Here is a 19,650-nt window from a genome sequence, read left to right as displayed (position 1 = left end):
AAAGTGTGTTTTGTGTTTGTCCGAGTGAGCAACAGTAACTAAGGGGGGCGGGGCTTCGTTTCTCCCATCGCCACCATCACATACATCAAGTTTCACCTCAACTTTTTCCACTGGAGAAAACCACTGTCCTCGAATGACTCGAGTGTTGTACTTGCCTTCCCATTGCTGGAGTGGATGCGCAGGTGATGTGGACGAATCGGATCTTCACTGGCAGCTGCTTCTAGGACAGGTGTGTTCCTCCATGCCGTCACAAGTCAAGGCATCCCCATCCGGGGCTTTCACACGTGTGCAGGTGTGCGGAGGAGACGTGGCATGCCCTGACATGAGGAAGTGAAAACAACACCGCACAATCAGCACAGGACGATGCGTCACGCTCACAAGTAGACCGAAGCGACAGATCACAAGTAATGTCTAGTTAGTTGCCGACATAGACATCACTCGTCTACGAGCCTGGTACTTCACGAGTCGCACGCGCCCTGCATGCTCTCTAGATAGGTGCAGCTCTCTAGATTTTGAAACACCACCACAGCTGACGTCTGATCAGGCCGAGGACAGTTTCGATGATAAACGGAAGCCTTGTTTGATAACGTTAGTTAAGAGCAGGCGTGTGCGGTTTTGGAGAGTGATTACATGCTGTCAGATGTGTTTATCCTCTGGCCAGATAAATATGAAGATCTGTAAGATCGCAGGAATGTGTTCTCACCGTCAGGCTAACGTTACATCAGGGACGGATGCGCCAATAATAGAGCCATCCTCTGAGATTTATGAATTCAGTGGTCCTGTGATTGAAATCCACTCGGTGAACACAAAAAGATGGCACTTCAGTTCCGTTTGGCAGCGGTGATCGTGCAAATGTGGTCGAGAAAAGCCGCTAATTCCCGACAGTAGCCGAGCAACAGCTCAGTTCGGGAGTAAAAACTGTCAGTGCGCATGCGTGCCAAATCCGGAAACTCGCGTCTGCGTATGGCAAGCCGTTTTAGCATTAAATGCCCCTTGCTGTACTAGTCATACAGTGCGTTCCAAACAGTAGGGATGGGCGTATCGATACTGACGCGAGTATCTCAGTTCTCGGACATCTGTAGGTTTCAGCGCCATAGAGAAACACTGGAAGATCCGAAGCTCGCATCGGTTTAATGGTGTTTATGCTACAAAAATGGAACAACGATAAGCCTAGGGTACTTGTAACACTAATTCCAGCTATCCCGAGAGGATAGGCAGTGTCATTTACTTTATTCCATTTCCTAAATCCAACCAAAACAGAGCAAAAAGTGTGTTTTGTGTTTGTCCGAGTGAGCAACAGTAACTAAGGGGGGCGGGGCTTCGTTTCTCCCATCGCCACCATCACATACATAATAAACAAATTGAAATTGTAGCCTACATAGTTTGTGCAATTACAATTATTTAAATTGAACGTTGAAAGATAATATTGATCATGTTCTATTCTGTAATGTTAATAGAAATCATACACTGTCAGAATAAAAAGGTTGCATTTTATGCATGCAACAGGCATTCACTGGCAGTCCCTAATGGCAGTACAAAATATTGCACTAAATCAAAAGTTCAAATGTTACAAATAAGTTAGAATATTAATGTTGTAATACTGGTAGCACTAATATAAAAATGTGATGAGATATGTTACAAAAAAGTTAAAATTTTGAAATGCGTTGATGGTTGTATTTTTTTGTATTTGATCTCAGTATTCCTATCAGTGTTGTATAAGGTTTATATGCATAATAGTAACCCTAGAATGTGATCAAACGGATTAAAATAGCTGGGCTAAGATATATAACAATTTTTAAGACTGCAGAAATATGTTAATTCACTATACACATTATCCCACCGGTTACAATTGTGACTGACCATAAAATAAAATTTTCCACACACTTTTCCACAAAAAAAAAAAATATTATTTCAAAGGGATACTAATCATACACATCATTTTGATATTTTCATGTCTGGGAAAAATTTGGGATTAAACGGGTTAAAATGCGTTTTAAACATAAAGTTAAGTGGTTTTCATTAACCATTTTACTCTTAGTAGTTTATTAATTTAATAAATTTCATAATTTAAAAGTTTAGTGCAGAAGTATCGAATCGGTATCGATATCGATATCGACGAGACTGCCTTGAAAAATATCAGTATCGTATCGAAAACAAAATAAGGGGTATCGCCCATCCCTACCAAACAGGATATATCGCCCTCCGAAGGGCACTTCTGGAGTGAAAAAAATCATGGCCGCCATATTGAAGGATCTTTCCAAACCAAAGTGCTCAAAACTGGCCACTTCAAAGGGCCCTTCGGAATGAAGGATTTGGAAGGGTACAACTGATGGACACTTCGGGCTCCCATGATCCTTTGCGCAGATTATTTGCATGATGACGGCGCCTCCATGTGGGCACGTGATGATGACGCAGAAGGGCACTTCAAGAAACAGTTGTTTGGTCCCCTACACCCTTCAAAGCTCTCTCTCCGGAGGGTAAACCCTTTGAAGGGATTAGGGCATAGGGATGAGCCCTTCCGAATGGAACGCAGGGATAATTTAGTTTTGACCAAGCGTCAACCTTCTGGTCTCTCTCTTGAAACCAACACGAAAGTGACTAAAACTGCAACTCATCGACTGGCCGCTAGAGGCTGGCTCCAAAAGGGAGACAGTCCCATAGACTCCCCATTTTAAAATGCCCAACTTTACAGCAGAAAAAAAAATGTTTACAGCCTAGTACAAAAAGTGGTTTTGGTCTATATCTTATTTTGCCCTTCATGACAACTGTGAGGGGGGTGAATTTTTTTATAACTCCTCCGTTTAAATTATATTAAGCCTTAAAGTTATGCGTAATTAAGGGCGTGGCCACTTGAGTGACAGGTGGATTGCCGCTACTGTCACCACCGTCGAGGTTGGTGGGCGTGGTTTCAGCAACCAGCTCCCGCCTCTTTGCCCATTTTCGATTATCTGGGAGTGACAGGCGGTGACGCGCTGCCAAGATGGCGACGGCCGGCTCCGCCCACTTTGAGCTTCAAAAACGCTCTTCAGAAACCTACGTCCATGTTTTTATACAGTCTATGGTTTTGACTAGTCAAAATACCAATTCCAGATATCTATTCTGCAATTTTGATAGATGACTTCTTTAGTAACATGCGCAAAGATATTTAGAGATATCTCTAATTCAGTTTCGACCTGTCGCAATTAAATTTTAAGATATCTGAATTGACCGTTAGCAAAGAACTTGACTGACAGGCGATCTGACTAATCATAACGCCGAATCCGCCATTTTGTCTGACAAACAAATCAGATAGGATTTCTCATATATTTAAATGAGTTTTGACTAGGAAGAATTCCAGTTCAAGATATATCTCTTATTAGTTTTGCTTAGTCAAAAATAAAATTCAAGATATCTACTCTTGTAATTTGACTAGTAATAAATTACTTTCAGATATCTAATAACGTATTTTGGATATCTTTAAAAATTATGAATTAAAGATATTTTAAATAAAATTTTTGACTAGTCAAGCACCAGCTAGAGATATCTCAAATTATAATTTTAACGAGTGGTGATTCAGTCAGAGATATCTCGAGTTTAATTATCACTAGTAAAATTGTAATTTGAGATATATCTAATTAGAATTATGCCTGGTACAAAATCAATATCTTTAATTACAATTTTACCAGTCAAAACTCATTTGTAGATATCAGAAAATATTTTCCAATGGAAGTCAATGGAAGAATATGACTAGTCAAAACATTGTAGATATCTCGAATGCATATAATGACTAGTCATAAACACATTGTAGATATCCTAATTCCAATTACGACGAGTCGAAATTGCAGAATAGTTGCAGACTAATCAAAACTAAATTATGACTATTACAGCAAGGGGTGTTTAATGCTAACCCGGCTTGCCATATAATCTGCGTCTACACTGCTGCTCTGACGTCATTTTGCGCGTCCCATTCCTCACTAATATACATTGCGTGTTGTGGAAAGACTTTTCCTTATTCATTATTGAGAGTATTGATAAAGAATGTGCTTTACTTTGGGAAATGTTTTGTTTGGATTTGTTAATTGGAAAAAAAGTGCATTAACAAAATGTGATATACATAAATGTAAGTTCTCAAGTCAGAAGCCACTTTTTTATGTTGTGCTTGCTGAAATACAGCATTACTTTGGGACTATTTCTAACTCGCATAATAAGAAGTCTTTAAAATGTGTAAGTTGTTCAATCTTTTCCTTTGAATGTGAGGTTTTAATTATATACCCCTGTATTTTTGTATTTTATATTTTACATACTGGTAAAACATTTAGAGCTTGAATGCACTGTAAGTCGTTTTAGATAAAAGCATCTGCTAAATGCATAAATTATTATTATTATTATTATATTTTTGTATTGTAACCGTTTCCTTATTTGTTGCCATAATATTCTCAATAAATAAATAAAATAAAAATAAATAAACATTGGAAGTTAATTCAAATCACATTCTCTTAGAAACATAAAATATCTATCGTTATAAAAAAAAATTGGATAGATGTACACTTGTTCAAAAGAGTAACTTTTTTTAATTAACACTTGTATTCAGCAGCGACATTGATCATTAAAAAGGTCACAGCGATGACATTTATAATGTTACGAAAGATGTCGGTTTCAAACAAATGCAGCGCTTTTGAGCTTTCAAAATATTATTTCACTCTGTTTATTCTTTTACAAATAAACGCAGCTTTGTTAAGAATATGTGACTTCTTTCAGAAACAATACATCAACCTTAAACTTTGAAAAACTATTTTATTTTCTTTAGTTTCTGGCAGTGTTTATAACTCTTAATAACCATTAATATGGCTATGTACTTAAAACTACAGATTTTAATATACTATACTCTTCAAAATAATAATAATTATCATATCAAATAATATTAATATTGAAAAAACATCTGCGTGAGCATCGCACTTATCAAAACAAAGAGTACAGAATATAGTTTATTTGACATCATAATTTGTAGTTTTATTAGAATAATACATTGTACAGACTTTACAAACTCAAAAAGGCCACTCTTAAAACTTTCTTTAAAAAATCAAAAATAGACATGCCATTACAAACATGAATAAGGGCTTTTCATAAAGACTCGGTAGGGCTTATTACAATGCAAGGACACACATGTACTGTATCGGATGGCTTTCTTTAGTGGATAGCGATGAACCCATTTTAGTGGCTGCTTGTGCGGCGCGGTCGGTCACTGTGCCGGCTCCGGCCTCCTCTGAGCTGAAACACAGAGAACAGAAAACACTCAATAAAAGAAACATTCCCTGTTTTTACAAGGTCATAATCAATTATGAAAACTGTTACAAGGAAAAGAGCAGTGAAAGATTTTTATTTAAAAAAAAAAATACAATCGATACAATAAATACTTCATTAAAAAAAGTCTGAATGAATCAATGATAGATGGACTGATTTAATTATTCAACAGTATGTTTTGACATCTTTTAAGTCTAGCTTTGGAGATTTAGACAGAAAGGTGACATTTGATTGACGTGTAAAACAACCAACCACAGTCTGTTTTTTTATGTGAACTTCACAAATAAATCTTGTATTTCAACAACAACAACAACAACAACATAATTATATTAAAGCAAACAGTGGTGCTGCTGTCTCAGTGAAACTTTGCAAAAACAAAAATATTGTGTCTTGTTTAGCTTATCTAAAAGGGCCTCAAACTAAACCCCTGATTAATTAATTAATTAAATTAAATTAGGGCCTAATTCTATGAAGTTCACATCAATAAACTGCACAATTTTTGCACTGAATCCGAACTCTAAGTAAGTGTTGTCAAGATACTGCAATTTCGCATTTCGGTAGTTTGAAAAATATTTAATACCATTTTTAATAACAGAGAGAATAATTGCCACAACATTAAAATTAAACTTTATTAATAAAGTAGCTTTGAAATTATAACAACAACATATTAATATATTATTTTTAACATCTTTTTAACTATACATATATTTATTTATTAGTGCAGTTGTATTACAATAGTAATATATATATGACATAAATATATATATAAAACATAGGGCTGGACGATATGGCCAAAATTGATATCACGATATATTTCTTAATTTCGGTCGATACGATATAATTCCGATATTGATATGAACACTATTTATCTAAACTAAAATATTTTGTAACATTATAAATGCCTTTATCATCACTTTATCAATTTTAAGCATCCTTGCTAAATGAAAGTATACATTTCTATAATTTCTTCCCAAACAAATAATACAAATTATACTGAATGGAATAGTGTATAATGTTACAAAAGCTTTTTATTTCAGATAAATGCTGATCTTTGGATCTTTTTATTCATCAAAGAATCCTGAAAAAAAAAATTTACTCAACTGTTTTAAATATTGATAATCAGCAAATCAGCATATTAGACTGATTTCTGGATCATGTGACACTGAAGACTGGCGTAATGATGCTGAAAACTCAGCTTTGTATGATCACAGGAATAAATTACATTTTAAAATCTATTCAAATAGAAAGCAATTTTAAATAGTAAAAATATTTCAAAATTTTACTGTTTTTGCTGTACTTTGGATCAAATAAATGCAGCCTTGGTGAGCAGAAGAGAATTCTTAAAAAAAACAAAAAAAACATTTACTGTTCAAAAACTTTTGACTGGCTGTTATAGAGACTTTGGGACTGTTAGGTTCTGATCAGGTAATGGATGAGTAACCCTCCCTGGGTGCCGGTCAGAGCACCAATAATGAAGAGACAGGTGATTAGCTTTCGATGGTGTAATAGTAGAAAAAAGGGAAGGGCCACAGAGGTACAATCAAAGGTGTAGATAGTCTGCAGAATAAGTATAATAGAGAAATGAATAAGCGAAAGATATAGATAAACAATAATAATATTTACGGTTACATAATGAAACCAAAGCATTCATAATTCACATAATTGGCATTTCTCTACTGAACATACAGTTAAATGAAGGGAAACAAGGTATTTCACAGAAAACTACAAGTCATGAATGATCATTTGTCCCTATGAACAAAGTTCCCATAGATGGATAGAATCGGGGCGCATCGGAGTAACATTTGCATAAACAGAACGCTAATCACTCATTTGGTATTGTAGCAGCTTAACAGAACAACATCAAGTCATTAAGACATCGTAACACTGATTTATATCTTGATCAAGAATGAATAATTAGCTGTTAAGTAATATTCCCGATCTGAATACTACAGAACAATCGTTACAGGACAAGTCTGGGCATGTTCATATGGTACTAACGCATATAACACTGTAGCGATCACTGTAAACACAAATATAAATAACATAGGCTTACTTTGTGGTCAGTGACTACCACCTTGATATTAAATCTGCAAAAATCCCCACGAACAAAGTGAAAGTATCATCCTTGCAGCTGACGGCTCGAACAGATCACTCAAACACAGCAAAACAGCGGCAGCTCATCAAACTACACTGCCCTCTACCGAAGTACTATGATGACTCCAGTTTCATAATAAAGGTCCCTCTTCCAGGAGCCTTTAATACATATATAATATGATTAGTATTAAGACAAAAAAATATGTATTACTACAAAATAATTTAAAATTCTAAATTTATATTTAAATTAGTATATTATTTTACTTCACACAGCTGCACTAAAATTATAATACTTTTTATATATTTACTTGCAAGAGGTAAATCCTCAAGCTTTTATTTTGGAGAAAAACTATTGGTATTGTTGTATCAATACTGCATAAAATGAGTACTGAAACCCTTTCAAATGTTTCAGTATCAATACGTATAGAAATCAATTCGGTATTTTTGGCAACACCACTCAAAGTATGAGCAATAATAACAGTGAAGCTTGCCTTATCAAACACCATTAACTAGTGACATTTCAGAAATAACTAGAAAAGCGTAAAGGAACCTGTGTCAGAGACTGTAAGTCGACTTAGTTCTCTGTCCAGCTCCTCATCTGTGATGCCTAGACTGGAATCAGGCACGGAGGGCAGAGACCGCACAAAATCAGCATCCGGGATACCCGTTTTCCTTGGAGGAGAAATAGGATGCGTCGGGACCACTGGGAGCACGTCGTTATCTGGGATGGTTTTCTCCAATAATGACTTCAGCTCCTCTTCCAACTCCTCTGAATCCTCACCTATGAGCACATGAAGCATTAGTGTTTAAGGCAGCTGTTTAAGATGCATATAGTCTAAAACAAAGCAAAACTTGTATACCAGAATCCAACGCCCCACTGGCAAGAGTCTGGTTGACTTCATCCTGAGTGTCACATAACTGTGCAAAAAAACAAAAACAAATGGGAAATAAAGAACTTTTATATAATGTATAATCATATTCTAACTAATAAAGCATAAACAATGCAAGTTTCTGATGAATCACCTCCTGTATCTGATCAACCAGGTTCTCTGCTCGCTCCACAGTCACACCCTTCAGTGAGATTCTCAGAGCCGCCACACCTGCCTGGTATGCCTGCATCACCTGCTCACACATATGAAAACATTTCATTAAGCCATGCATATTGGATATGCTTCAATGTTTTAATGTGACATCTGTGGTGTGCATCAACAACAAAACGATTTGCATTTAAATGACTGGAGAAATCATGCATAAGCATTTTGATTAAAAATTGCGAGGTAAAAATTAAAATATACACAGATGAATCATTCACAGTAAGAGCAATAACATGCATTTAAAAAACTGATAGGGTGAATTTTCATTTCATTCTGACTTCAATGTCAAATATGACAAAAACCAAGGTTTCATGTCTGACTGAATGAGAATTCTGTCATCGTTTACTCACACTCATGTTGCTCCAAACCCATATGCTACTATTTTTCTTTGGAACAAAAGCAAAAGTAGGTATTTTAAAGAGTAAACATACAGCTCTCTTCCATACAATAACAGTTCATTGTGGTTATTTCATCTGTCAAGCCCCCAAAAGACAAAAGCACCATATGACTAATGAGCTTAATTCCAAGGAGGAAGAATAATAACTTAAATTTCAGCCACACAAAGCTTTTGTATGACTTGATTTGGAAGAACTGGAACATATTTCATATGTCACTGTATGGAAAAGAGGAACATCCTTAGAAGTTTCTCCTTTTGTTTTTCACCGAAAAAAAAAAAGAATAGCAGACGGATATGGAAGACATGAGGGTGAGTGAATAATGACAGGGTTATGTGAACCTTTGGGGGTTCGTGAGTTGTTGAATAATAATTAAACTAATAATTAAATGATAAAAAAAATTAAAATTAAAATAAACAAACAAAAAAATACATTTTAAAATATTTGATTTGTTTACCTGCACGATTAAAGCGATAATTTTTGCTCAAAATTTATAATCGTGATTATTAATCACGATTATTGTCATTTGAGTTATTTTTTTTTTTCATTTAACATTTTTACATTTCTCTTTACTGGTACTCGCATACAACTTATAGTTTCTTGGTAAATTATAATAAACACTCTCTACATTATGAAAACTGGCAACACAAGAAGCTTCTCTCAAAAGCTAAACCTGTGAAATTTTTAATATTAACACATTCATTCCAAATTATGTTAGTGTTTTTGATTTAAAGCAACAAAAAAATGACTTTGTATTGTGACACGGAGGTTGCATAAGTGTATTTATTCAGCAACCAACCGCAATCGCAAACAATAGAGATCCATGTCTAGATTTACTCATCAGTGAGAAGGTTTGAAACAGCAAACAGCGCAAACGTAAAGGAACACAGACTAACTGTACTGCACTTTTACAGATCGCTGAACTCCAACTTACATGTTTGCTGGTGTTTTCAAATCATCAGTGCTTTTTTCGCAGTGTAAGAGAGTGCATGCGAATGGTTGGCAGATTGGGGAGATTAAGTAAAACTGGGGGGAACAAATGTGTCTATTTAAAAGAAAAGCTCAGATTGGAGGATTTAAACTCTTGACATCTGGCAACCCTTAACAAGCCTGCTTGTGGAGATAATGCAAATGTCAAATTATGAAGAAGAAAAAAAAGACAGACGTGGTGAAGTGTGGGTGACGTTCACTGCTGATGGCCAACAGCATGTGTTGACACTCACAGCAAACCGTCAGTGCATCTGTGTGTTTGTGTATCTCACCAGGCGGTCAGTTTGGGAGTTTGCTATTCTGTCCAGGATCCCCTTGACCGTCTCGAGCTGAGCAAACAGACGATCTGCTTTCTTCTCCACCTGCTTGCTCCCACGTAAACATCTCAGGGCCTGTGACAGGAAAAAGTGGGAACAATTAAAACACGTTTCTCGCCTATTACAATAAATAGGCACAAAACAAAAAAGTGTGCTCATACCTGTGATTTCTTTCCCTCTTTAAGCAGCGATTTTGCCTGCTGCTTACACCTGCACATTAGACAATGCATTATTTAGCCGCAGCGCCATTGTAATTACCAATCATGTCACAAAAATGACACCTGGCCGGAATAACAAAATATACAATTTGGATGAACTGGCTCACTTTTCTGCTTCCTGTCCCAACACCTCCACCCTCTCCTCCAGAAGCTTCTCGCTGCGCTTGAGCTGATAGATGCCCAGGTCCACCTCGCTGACGGAAGACACACGGCCCTGTCCTGCCTGACTAAACTTCACCAGCTATACATGGACATGGTCAAAAGTTTCATTAGAACTGAGCAATCTGAAACCAAACAAGTGCTAAAAGTTACTAATCAACCAATCAGTTGCATATGATTTTAGTGACACATTTAGAGCACTGATTATTAATACTTAAAGGGGTCATGTGATGATGCTAAAAAAAAATTTTTTGTGTATTTGGTGTAATGCAATGTCTTTATACGGTTTAAGGTTAAAAAAAACACATTATTTTCCACATACTGTACATTATTGTTTCTCCTCTATGCCCCGCCTTTCTGAAACGCCTCGATTTTTACAAAGCTCATCGGTCTGAAAAGCGAGGTGTGCTCTGATTGGCCAGCTATCCAGTGCATTGTGATTGGCCGATGAACCTCATGAAGACCTCAAGCGTGTGACGGAAATGTTACGCCCCTACCATACTGTGATGCCGTGTTCCGGCGCGATGAGACAAAACCAGTAAAACCCATTATAAACGAGGCATTTGTGGCATCCAGTGGGGACATAATTACTGATTATAATTACTTATACTGTCTTTTTACGCATTGCGTATCGCGCTGTGTAAACATAAAACCATGTCTGCATTTGTGATCAGAGAAATGACAAACAACAAGCGCTACTCTACACTGCTCAAAACTTGCGTTTGAATCATCAGTGGCAAATTCTTTAAATATGAAAACGTACTTACAGGCTGTCAGAATTGCCAGACTGTCCTTGCAAAGATGGAACCGCCCCACTTTATAGAAACAGACACCCGCACTGTAGTCTACTCTTCCAGGAAACAGTCCTCGTCCTCTATAAAATGTGCTGCACACATCTGAATATTTGGGTTGAACTGTTCTGGAACAGTGTTGTAAATACAACTTAACCACTGATTTCTAGTCGTGTCCTCTTTTGGAAGACCAAACAAAGTAGTTTCGCTTTCACAACGAAACACACAGCATCTTCACGACATGGCGGCAGCAACAATACTACAGTGAGAATAAAAGTTACGCCGCCTTTCTTTGCGTGAACATTTGGGCAGCGTTATGCAAATCTTCCCACATAGTGATGTAGATATGTGGGGGCGTGTTAGAACGAGCCGTTTTAGGTAGGCGTGGCTGACTCTTAACTTTTATAAAGAAAATCTCTTTGGATTTGAGACTTTAGTCTTTGCAACTTTACAGATCTTCTTTATGCACCAAGAGCTTGTAACACTCCAAAGAGAAAGGAAAAATTGAAATCGCATCATATGACCCCTTTAATGCATACTTAATGCAAAAAGTATCTGATCTTAATCAGATCTTTGCTGAACAGAAAAGTAAAAAAAACAATAAATAAATAAACGGTAGTGTAGTGAGGAATCACTAAAAATGGTATAATCTGTGTTATTACCTACAGAATTTTCAAAATGCATACATTTTCTGTCCTAAAGTCTTTGTGGCTACATCAAGGTTCGCTCTTGTACACAAACACACCTTTTCGCCTTCATGGAGTGAGACGGTGACATGTTTCTCTCTCTGTAGCTGCAGCAGAGCCAGGCAGAGCGAGCTTTCATCCGGACAGATGTGTGAGGAGAGAGCACGCAGCTCTTGGAAAGACAGCAGAGAGTGTGTTGCTAAAGGAGAAGCCCGATATACTGCCAACAGTGCAACAGCCTTTTCCTGCAAGAGGAAAAACAGCCTACGCTCAGCTCTGACTGATAACTACCTGTGCAGGCCATAAAAATAATATACAGTGGGGTCCAAAAGTGTGTTTTTTTTATTACAAATTATATCATCATAAAAATTTCTGTTAAAAATGGGAGTGAAAAAATACATTTGAGAATGTCTTAGTATTCATTAGGTTATTTGGACAGCAGCACTTTGCAGTAAATGAATGTGTTCAGTTCAGTTCAGACCACACTATTTTGTTACATCAATAAATGACTTCACAGCAAGAGGGAAATTTACCAGTCATTTCACAACACAAAGTTTGACTTAAAGGGTTAGTTCACCCAAAAATGAAAATTAGCCCATAAATTACTCACCCTCAAGGCATCCTAGGATTATATGACTTTCTTCTTTCAAAAATCAAAAATTGTCTTTGATATTTCAAGCTGTTTAAAGGCAGTCAGCGGGTGTTGCATGCATCAGTCCAAAAGAAGTGAAATAAAAAGCGCCCATCCTTAAAAAAAAAAAAGTGTCTCACACGGCTCCGGAGGGTGAACAAAGGCCTCCTGTAGCGAATCGATGCATTTTTGTAAGAAAAATATCCATATTCAAAATGTAATAATCACTTTAATGTAGCTTGCGCTAACAGTCCTACACAGAAGCAGTTCCGGGAGCATGACGTATGAGGTCAGCGTTGTGCCAGTTAGTCTCGTGAAAACCAACATTTGTTAACGGGAGCAAAGGAAGCAAAGTTTCCTTACTTTAGTAAAGGAAAACCAGTCTCCTCTTGGCTTATATCGAAATCCTCCGACATTCTTCTTTACAAATCCTCGTTTTGTACTCCTAGTGACTGTTGTTTTGTTTTGATCTCTCCCCTGCGCTTCCGCTTTCGTCACTTCTGAGCGGTGCATGCGCAAAGCTGACCTTATACGTCATCCCCCCGTAACTGCTTCCAGTGTAAAACGAGCGCAAGCTATATTATATTGATTATTACGTTTTAAATATGGATATTTTTAAATAAGGCCTTTGTTAACCCCCCGGAGCCGTGTGAGGCACTTTTATTATGGATGGATGCGCTTTATTTCACTTCTTTTGGACTGAAGCACTGCAACACCTGCTGACTGCCATTAAACAGCTTGGAAGATCAAAGACAATTTTTAATATAACTCCGACTGGATTCGTCTGAAAGAAAAAAATTAATATACTCCTAGGATGCCTTGAGGTTGAGTAATTTATGGGCTAATTCTCATTTTTGGGTGATCTAACTCTTTAAATAAATGGGGTGAAAAGATTCTCTTTAACAGCTACGCTGTGGTTCAAACGTTTGGGGTCGGTACGTTTTTTTATGTTTTGAAAGAAGTCTCTTATGCTCACCCAGGTTAAATTATTTACAGTAAATACACAAATAACAGTAATATTGTGAAATATTACAATTTAAAATAACAGTTTTTTTTATTGTAATATCTTTTAAAACGTAGTTTATTCCTGTGAGTCAAAGCTGAATTTTCAGCATCATTCTCATATCTCGCAATTCTGACTTTCTTTTTATCTCACAATTGCGAGTTCATATCTCGCAATTATGAATTTTTTTCTCAGAATTGCAAGTTATAAAGTCAGAATTAAGAAACTCGCAATTCCGAGAAAAAAAGTCAGAATTGTGAGTTTATATCTCGCAATTCTGACTTTATTAACTCGCAATTGCGTGTTATAAAGTCAGAATTGTGAGATAAAAAGTTGCATTTACCTTGTTTTATTTTTTATTTAGTGGCGGAAATGGGCTTCCATACAAAACCCTCTTTTGGTGGTTATAAAAAACTATTGTCAAGATTTATTAAAGACATGCAGTGAAACATTAGCGACAATAAGGTGTGGATACAGTTATTTTTGTGGCTTACCTTATTGCATAAGCATCTGTAAGAGTTTTAAAAGAATCATGCAAGGTGATTTACTAAGGTTTGCGTTTAATATACTGGCAACTGTGTCATTATTTACCAACCAAAAAAAAAAAAAAAAACAATGCTTAACCCCTTTTAGGGTTGGCACTGTTGTGAAATCTCCCTTTTGAAACCTTTATTTTTAAAAGTGCAGAAGAAATTATGAGTCAAAAGTTTAATACAGTTTAGGGGTTTGTTTCAAATCTGAAGTGTGAGCGATAGTAAGAGTTAATCTTTGAGAACCTAGAGCGCTAGACGCGCCTCACTTCCAGTGGCTGTAGTTAAGAGCGCCGGCTTACAGCAACACTGGAACACTATAATGACAGCATTGTGGCTAAATACAAGAAGCTTTGGCTCAGTCTAGGTGGGGGCCTTTCCGTTTTCCACTCTGCTTTTAATGGATAAAGAAGTGAGAGCAGAAACAGAACAGGAGACGTTGAGACCATGAATGAACAAAAACCAACTTGAGTTATAAAAAAAAAAAAAAAAAAAGCATGTCTTAACCCATCTTGAGCCTGTGGTATTAGTAGATTACACATGATCGTCATCAGCTCTTCTTGTTTGCGACCCTACACTGATTTGCGCTACCCTTAGTAGACTGCATTGCTCATTATGGAAACATCTTCCACTCTCATATGCACCTTTATGCAATTGTGCTGATTTGCCCTGTTTAGTAAATCTGGCCATAAATTAATTTCTTTCAAATAATAAAAAAGAATCGTACTGACCCCAAACATTTGAGAGGTAGTGTATAAACGCTGGAAATGGGCATTAATGGGTACTTATGCTATGGGTTTTACACTTACTTTCACCAGTTCTATCACAACGAACGATTCCTCCAGTGGGACCCTCCCACTGCCCAGCAGAGCAGACAGAGTCCATTTCAGAGGTCGAACCAACAAGAGTCCGACTCCCCACGACAACCAGCCCAAGTCTACGTTAGCAGCAAAGTCTGATTCCTTCTGAACCTTACCGCCTCTAGAAGGACAATAAAACAAATCCCAATGGCATGCCATAAATCCATGTCACGATTAAACATCACAATCTCCTGTGCTTGAGGTGACAGTGACTTACCTGATCATGCTCTGAAGGACAGTACTCAAGCCGAGAGGAACAGAGCCCTTCCTCCTGAAGCTCTCATTCAGCTCCTGCAGATTCACACACACCGAACCATGTCGCCTGCAGTGATCAATGATCAGAGGACTCCAGAAGTCTATCTTCCCATCCCAGTCTGTACAGTCAACATCTCGGTTCTCTTTAAAGGCAGAGAACAAGAAAGCCATTCGCTCGTCATCCTCCCAGTCGGGGGGGACCCACGCATCCCTCTTCTCCACTGACACCGACATTGAGCTGCGATTGAAAGGGTTTGAATGATTACTGCCCTAGTGAAAAAGCAGCACACTTTAGCATACCTTCAAAATTAGTTCTAATTTAGGAAAGAATATACTTAAGTGGAAACCGGATGTAATGTTTTTGGACACGTAACTGCATGTTATTTGCAATTAAATGAATGTATTATAGTTCAAATTACCTTACAAATCTGATGAAATGGCGCATGTTGCGTTCCCAGATGAACATTGTAATAAACCCAAACTCACAACAACATGCAGAGATGGAGTTTGAGACGCTCCTCACATGTAAATGATAACAGTTCCTGTGGAACTACTGTGAACGGAGCCGCTGTGTGACGCACGTATTTAACCTACATGCATGTAAATAATTAAAGCGCATATACTGTATTAGAACGGCATTGCATATAATTAATTAAATTGTAACGTTTGTGAATTCACAATTATGTTTAATTATGATTTTTAAATGGGTTTAATATATAATGCAGCCTTGGAAAACAGTCTAATAATGTGTTTTATGGATTCTCGTCCGTGAAATGCGCCACTTCCAGTATTTTGCCAGTTAGTCGACATGAGCAAAATTAAGTCGAGGATTTTTAAAAATCGAATAGTCGAATAATATCGACGAATCGCGACAGCCCTAGATTATGGTCTCACGCTAATTTGCTGTTTATGAATCTGACCCCAAACATTTTAGCAAGCAGTAGTTTATAAAGGCTGGAAATGAGCATTAATTGTGTTAGTTCTACACTTACTTTCACCAGGTCTATCACAACAAACGATTCCTCCAGTGGGACTCTCCCACTGCCCAGCAGAGCTGACAGAGTCCATTTCAGAGGTCGAACCAACAAGAGTCCGACTCCCCACGACAACCAGCCCAAGTCTACGTTAGCAGCAAAGTCTGATTCCTTCTGAACCTTACCGCCTCTAGAAGGACAATAAAACAAATCCCAATGGCATGCCATAAATCCATGTCACGATTAAACATCACAATCTCCTGTGCTTGAGGTGACAGTGACTTACCTGATCATGCTCTGAAGTACCGTACTCAAACCCAGAGGAACAGAGCCCTTCCTCCTGAAGCTCTCATTCAGCTCCTGCAGATTCACACACACCGAACCATGTCGCCTGCAGTGATCAATGATCAGAGGACTCCAGAAGTCTATCTTCCCATCCCAGTCTGTACAGTCAACATCTCGGTTCTCTTTAAAGGCAGAGAACAAGAAAGCCATTCGCTCGTCATCCTCCCAGTCGGGGGGGACCCACGCATCCCTCTTCTCCACTGACACCAACATTGAGCTGCGATTGAAAGGGTTTGAATGATTACTGCCCTAGTGAAAAAGCAGCACACTTTAGCATACCTTCAAAATTAGTTCTAATTTAGGAAAGAATATACTTAAGTGGAAACCGGATGTAATGTTTTTGGACACGTAACTGCATGTTATTTGCAATTAAATGAATGTATTATAGTTCAAATTTATATCAAATGTAATTAGTTTTAACTTAAGAGTGATTTTTTTTTTTGATCCACTTATGTAGGACTTAAGTGCATTTTATTTTATTTCTAAAAATTTACTTTTACTTCTTAAATATATTTGTAATAACATATTTTGATTTTGTACACTTAAAATGTATTAACTTTAAATGAAATATTAAAAAACACTAGTTAAAATTCCAATCCAGTATTTTACATGCGTCAACACATCAAAATAAGTGTACTTCTTTAAAACATGACCCACCAATTCAATCTCAACAAATTAGAATATGGTGACATGCCAATCAGCTAATCAACTCAAAACACCTGCAAAGGTTTCCTGAGCCTTCAAAATGGTCTCTCAGTTTGGTTCACTAGGCTACACAATTATGGGGAAGACTGCTGATCTGACAGTTGTCCAGAAGACAATCATTGACACCCTTCGCAAGGAGGGTAAGCCACAATCATTCATTGCTAAAGAAGCTGGCTGTTCACAGAGTGCTGTATCGAAGCATGTTAACAGAAAGTTGAGTGGAAGGAAAAAGTGTGGAAGAAAAAGATGCACAACCAACCGAGAGAACCGCAGCCTTATGAGGATTGTCAAGCAAAATCGATTCAAGAATTTGAGTGAACTTCACAAGGAATGGACTGAGGCTGGGGGCAAGGCATCAAGAGCCACCACACACAGACGTGTCAAGGAATTTGGCTACAGTTGTTGTATTCCTCTTGTTAAGCCACTCCTGAACCACAGACAACGTCAGAGGCGTCTTACCTGGGCTAAGGAGAAGAAGAACTGGACTGTTGCCCAGTGGGCCAAAGTCCTCTTTTCAGATGAGAGCAAGTTTTGTATTTCATTTGGAAACCAAGGTCCTAGAGTCTGGAGGAAGGGTGGAGAAGCTCATAGCCCAAGTTCCTTGAAGTCCAGTGTTAAGTTTCCACAGTCTGTGATGATTTGGGGTGCAATGTCATCTGCTGGTGTTGGTCTATTGTGTTTTTTGAAAACCAACGTCACTGCACCCGTTTACCAAGAAATTTTGGAGCACTTCATGCTTCCTTCTGCTGACCAGCTTTTTGAAGATGCTGATTTCATTTTCCAGCAGGATTTGGCACCTGCCCACACTGCCAAAAGCACCAAAAGTTGGTTAAATGACCATGGTGTTGGTGTGCTTGACTGGCCAGCAAACTCACCAGACCTGAACCCCATAGAGAATCTATGAGGTATTGTCAAGAGGAAAATGAGAAACAAGAGACCAAAAAATACAGATGAGCTGAAGGCCACTGTCAAATGTTTTTCTATTGGTCTTATGGAGTATTCTAATTTGTTGAGATAGTGAATTGGTGGGTTTTTGTTAAATGTGAGCTAAAATCATCACAATTAAAAGAACCAAAGACTTAAACTACTTCAGTCTGTGTGCATTGAATTTATTTAATACACGAGTTTCACAATTTGAGTTGAATTACTGAAATAAATGAACTTTTCCACGACATTCTAATTTATTGAGATGCACCTGTAAAGTTGATTTAAAAGTATACTTTTTAAGATTTTAAGTACACTACAAGGGTACTACACACAATACAATCAAGCACACTTCTTTTTCACAAGTGTGGCATGTATCATATTGAAATGCATGAAGGGTTGGTGAAAATAACATAGATTGCTTTTATTATCTTTTTAATGTTTAAAATGTAAGATGGTTCAGAAGTAAATGTACGCATTACTGGCCGTCATTTTAATCGCCCACGCCAGATGAAGCTTAACAGCACAAATATTCAATTTCTCAACATGAACTCATAAAATTAGCACGCCTAATAATCATAAATTAATGCATTTTTATGTTCAATAGTAATAGATGAAATATAGCATGCAAGACACTGCGGTCACTTCATGTGAAAGCAGTGTGTAGCGGTTTAACTAGTAAATATGCACAAGTGATCACGCTCAGGTTTGCTGGCAAGTGCCCAGACCAAACCCAAATAACTCAATGTAACGAGCCTGACAACCTTGAAGATATAATGCCGTGTGTCAAAATCTAGTGAGCTGGAGGGCTATGATGCCTGATACATGCTGTCTAGGTAGGAAGCTCACCAGGTAGCCAAACAACTAGATGTAGGTTAAGATTCAAGCTCAGACCTCAAGTTCAAGCAGCTGGATCAAGTTCTCAGCTAAAATCTCCTCAGTGTTTGTCGTGGCATCCATCGGCGGGAATCCACATACTGCTTAAATCATCGGCGCTGGAGAGAGGAACGCCAAAAGCTCCGTTTTATTAAAATAGCGTTTAACTGTATGCTAAAGATGACAACACCTCACCCGGAAGACAACAACCCTGCTCTTCTCCCTCTGCCCGTCAGGACGAGACCACTGATGGCAGCTTACTGCCCCCTCGCGGCGGAAACACGCTATTAGAAGACACTGACACCAGGGCTGCGTTCAGCTCCGACAAAACGGTGCAAAACGTGTTTTAAACGGAAACGGTGGTGCGCTGAACGCGCTGTTCTGATGAAGCAAGAGTTGCAGCTATGGCGGCTGAGAAGGCCATTCTTTGTGTTCTGTTTGAAGAATATTCGGAGCCTGATGAAATCTGTATAAATACGCGTTTAATACTGCAAAATACTCTCGATGGTACAGCCACTGCCCT

At 37.8% G+C, this 19,650-nt stretch overlaps 2 protein-coding genes across 4 annotated transcripts in view; both read right to left on the bottom strand.

Annotated features, from left to right (window-relative positions):
* The window catches only part of entpd4 (ectonucleoside triphosphate diphosphohydrolase 4), an 18,331-nt gene extending 17,386 nt beyond the window's left edge, over positions 1-945 (bottom strand). For both annotated transcript variants that reach the window (XM_016243286.1, XM_016243287.1), the window contains exons 1-2: positions 704-945; positions 156-317 (exon numbers count right to left, since the gene is read on the bottom strand). In XM_016243286.1, the coding sequence (XP_016098772.1) occupies positions 156-163 (8 nt within the window). In that variant the 5' untranslated portion in view covers positions 164-317; positions 704-945. The remainder of the gene's footprint in view (positions 1-155; positions 318-703) is intronic.
* A 4,094-nt stretch (positions 946-5,039) lies between these two features.
* On the bottom strand, positions 5,040-19,378 carry LOC107559457 (charged multivesicular body protein 7-like). 2 transcript variants are annotated; one of them, XM_016243288.1, is made up of 11 exons: positions 19,146-19,378; positions 15,266-15,541; positions 14,998-15,169; positions 12,084-12,269; positions 10,496-10,629; positions 10,332-10,380; positions 10,126-10,245; positions 8,398-8,496; positions 8,235-8,292; positions 7,925-8,155; positions 5,040-5,247 (listed from the first exon to the last, which is right to left on the bottom strand). In XM_016243288.1, exons 2-11 carry the CDS (start codon positions 15,535-15,537, stop codon positions 5,219-5,221), a joined length of 1,350 nt encoding a protein of 449 aa, XP_016098774.1. In that variant the 5' UTR covers positions 15,538-15,541; positions 19,146-19,378; the 3' UTR covers positions 5,040-5,218. The 2 variants fall into 2 exon arrangements, with proteins under 2 accessions (XP_016098774.1, XP_016098775.1); XM_016243289.1 differs by lacking the exon at positions 19,146-19,378 and adding an exon at positions 19,101-19,121.
* Positions 19,379-19,650: the final 272 nt, after the last annotated feature.

Source organism: Sinocyclocheilus grahami, unplaced genomic scaffold (genome assembly GCF_001515645.1).
Source record: "Sinocyclocheilus grahami isolate Dianchi unplaced genomic scaffold, SAMN03320097.WGS_v1.1 scaffold686.1, whole genome shotgun sequence".
Lineage (NCBI taxonomy): Eukaryota > Metazoa > Chordata > Actinopteri > Cypriniformes > Cyprinidae > Sinocyclocheilus > Sinocyclocheilus grahami.
The sequence above is the reverse complement of the archived record's forward strand: the minus strand, read 5'-3'. Positions and strand labels throughout refer to the sequence as shown.

Coding starts and splice junctions, on each gene's coding strand:
- LOC107559457 (XM_016243288.1), bottom strand. CDS start 15,537: ATGTCGGTGTCAGTGGAGAAGAGGGATGCGTGGGTCCCCCCCGACTGG. Junction 10,246..10,331: donor AAGAGGGAAAGAAATCACAG/GTATGAGCACAC, acceptor TTCCTGTCACAG/GCCCTGAGATGTTTACGTGG. Junction 8,293..8,397: donor TGGTTGATCAGATACAGGAG/GTGATTCATCAG, acceptor TTTTTTGCACAG/TTATGTGACACTCAGGATGA.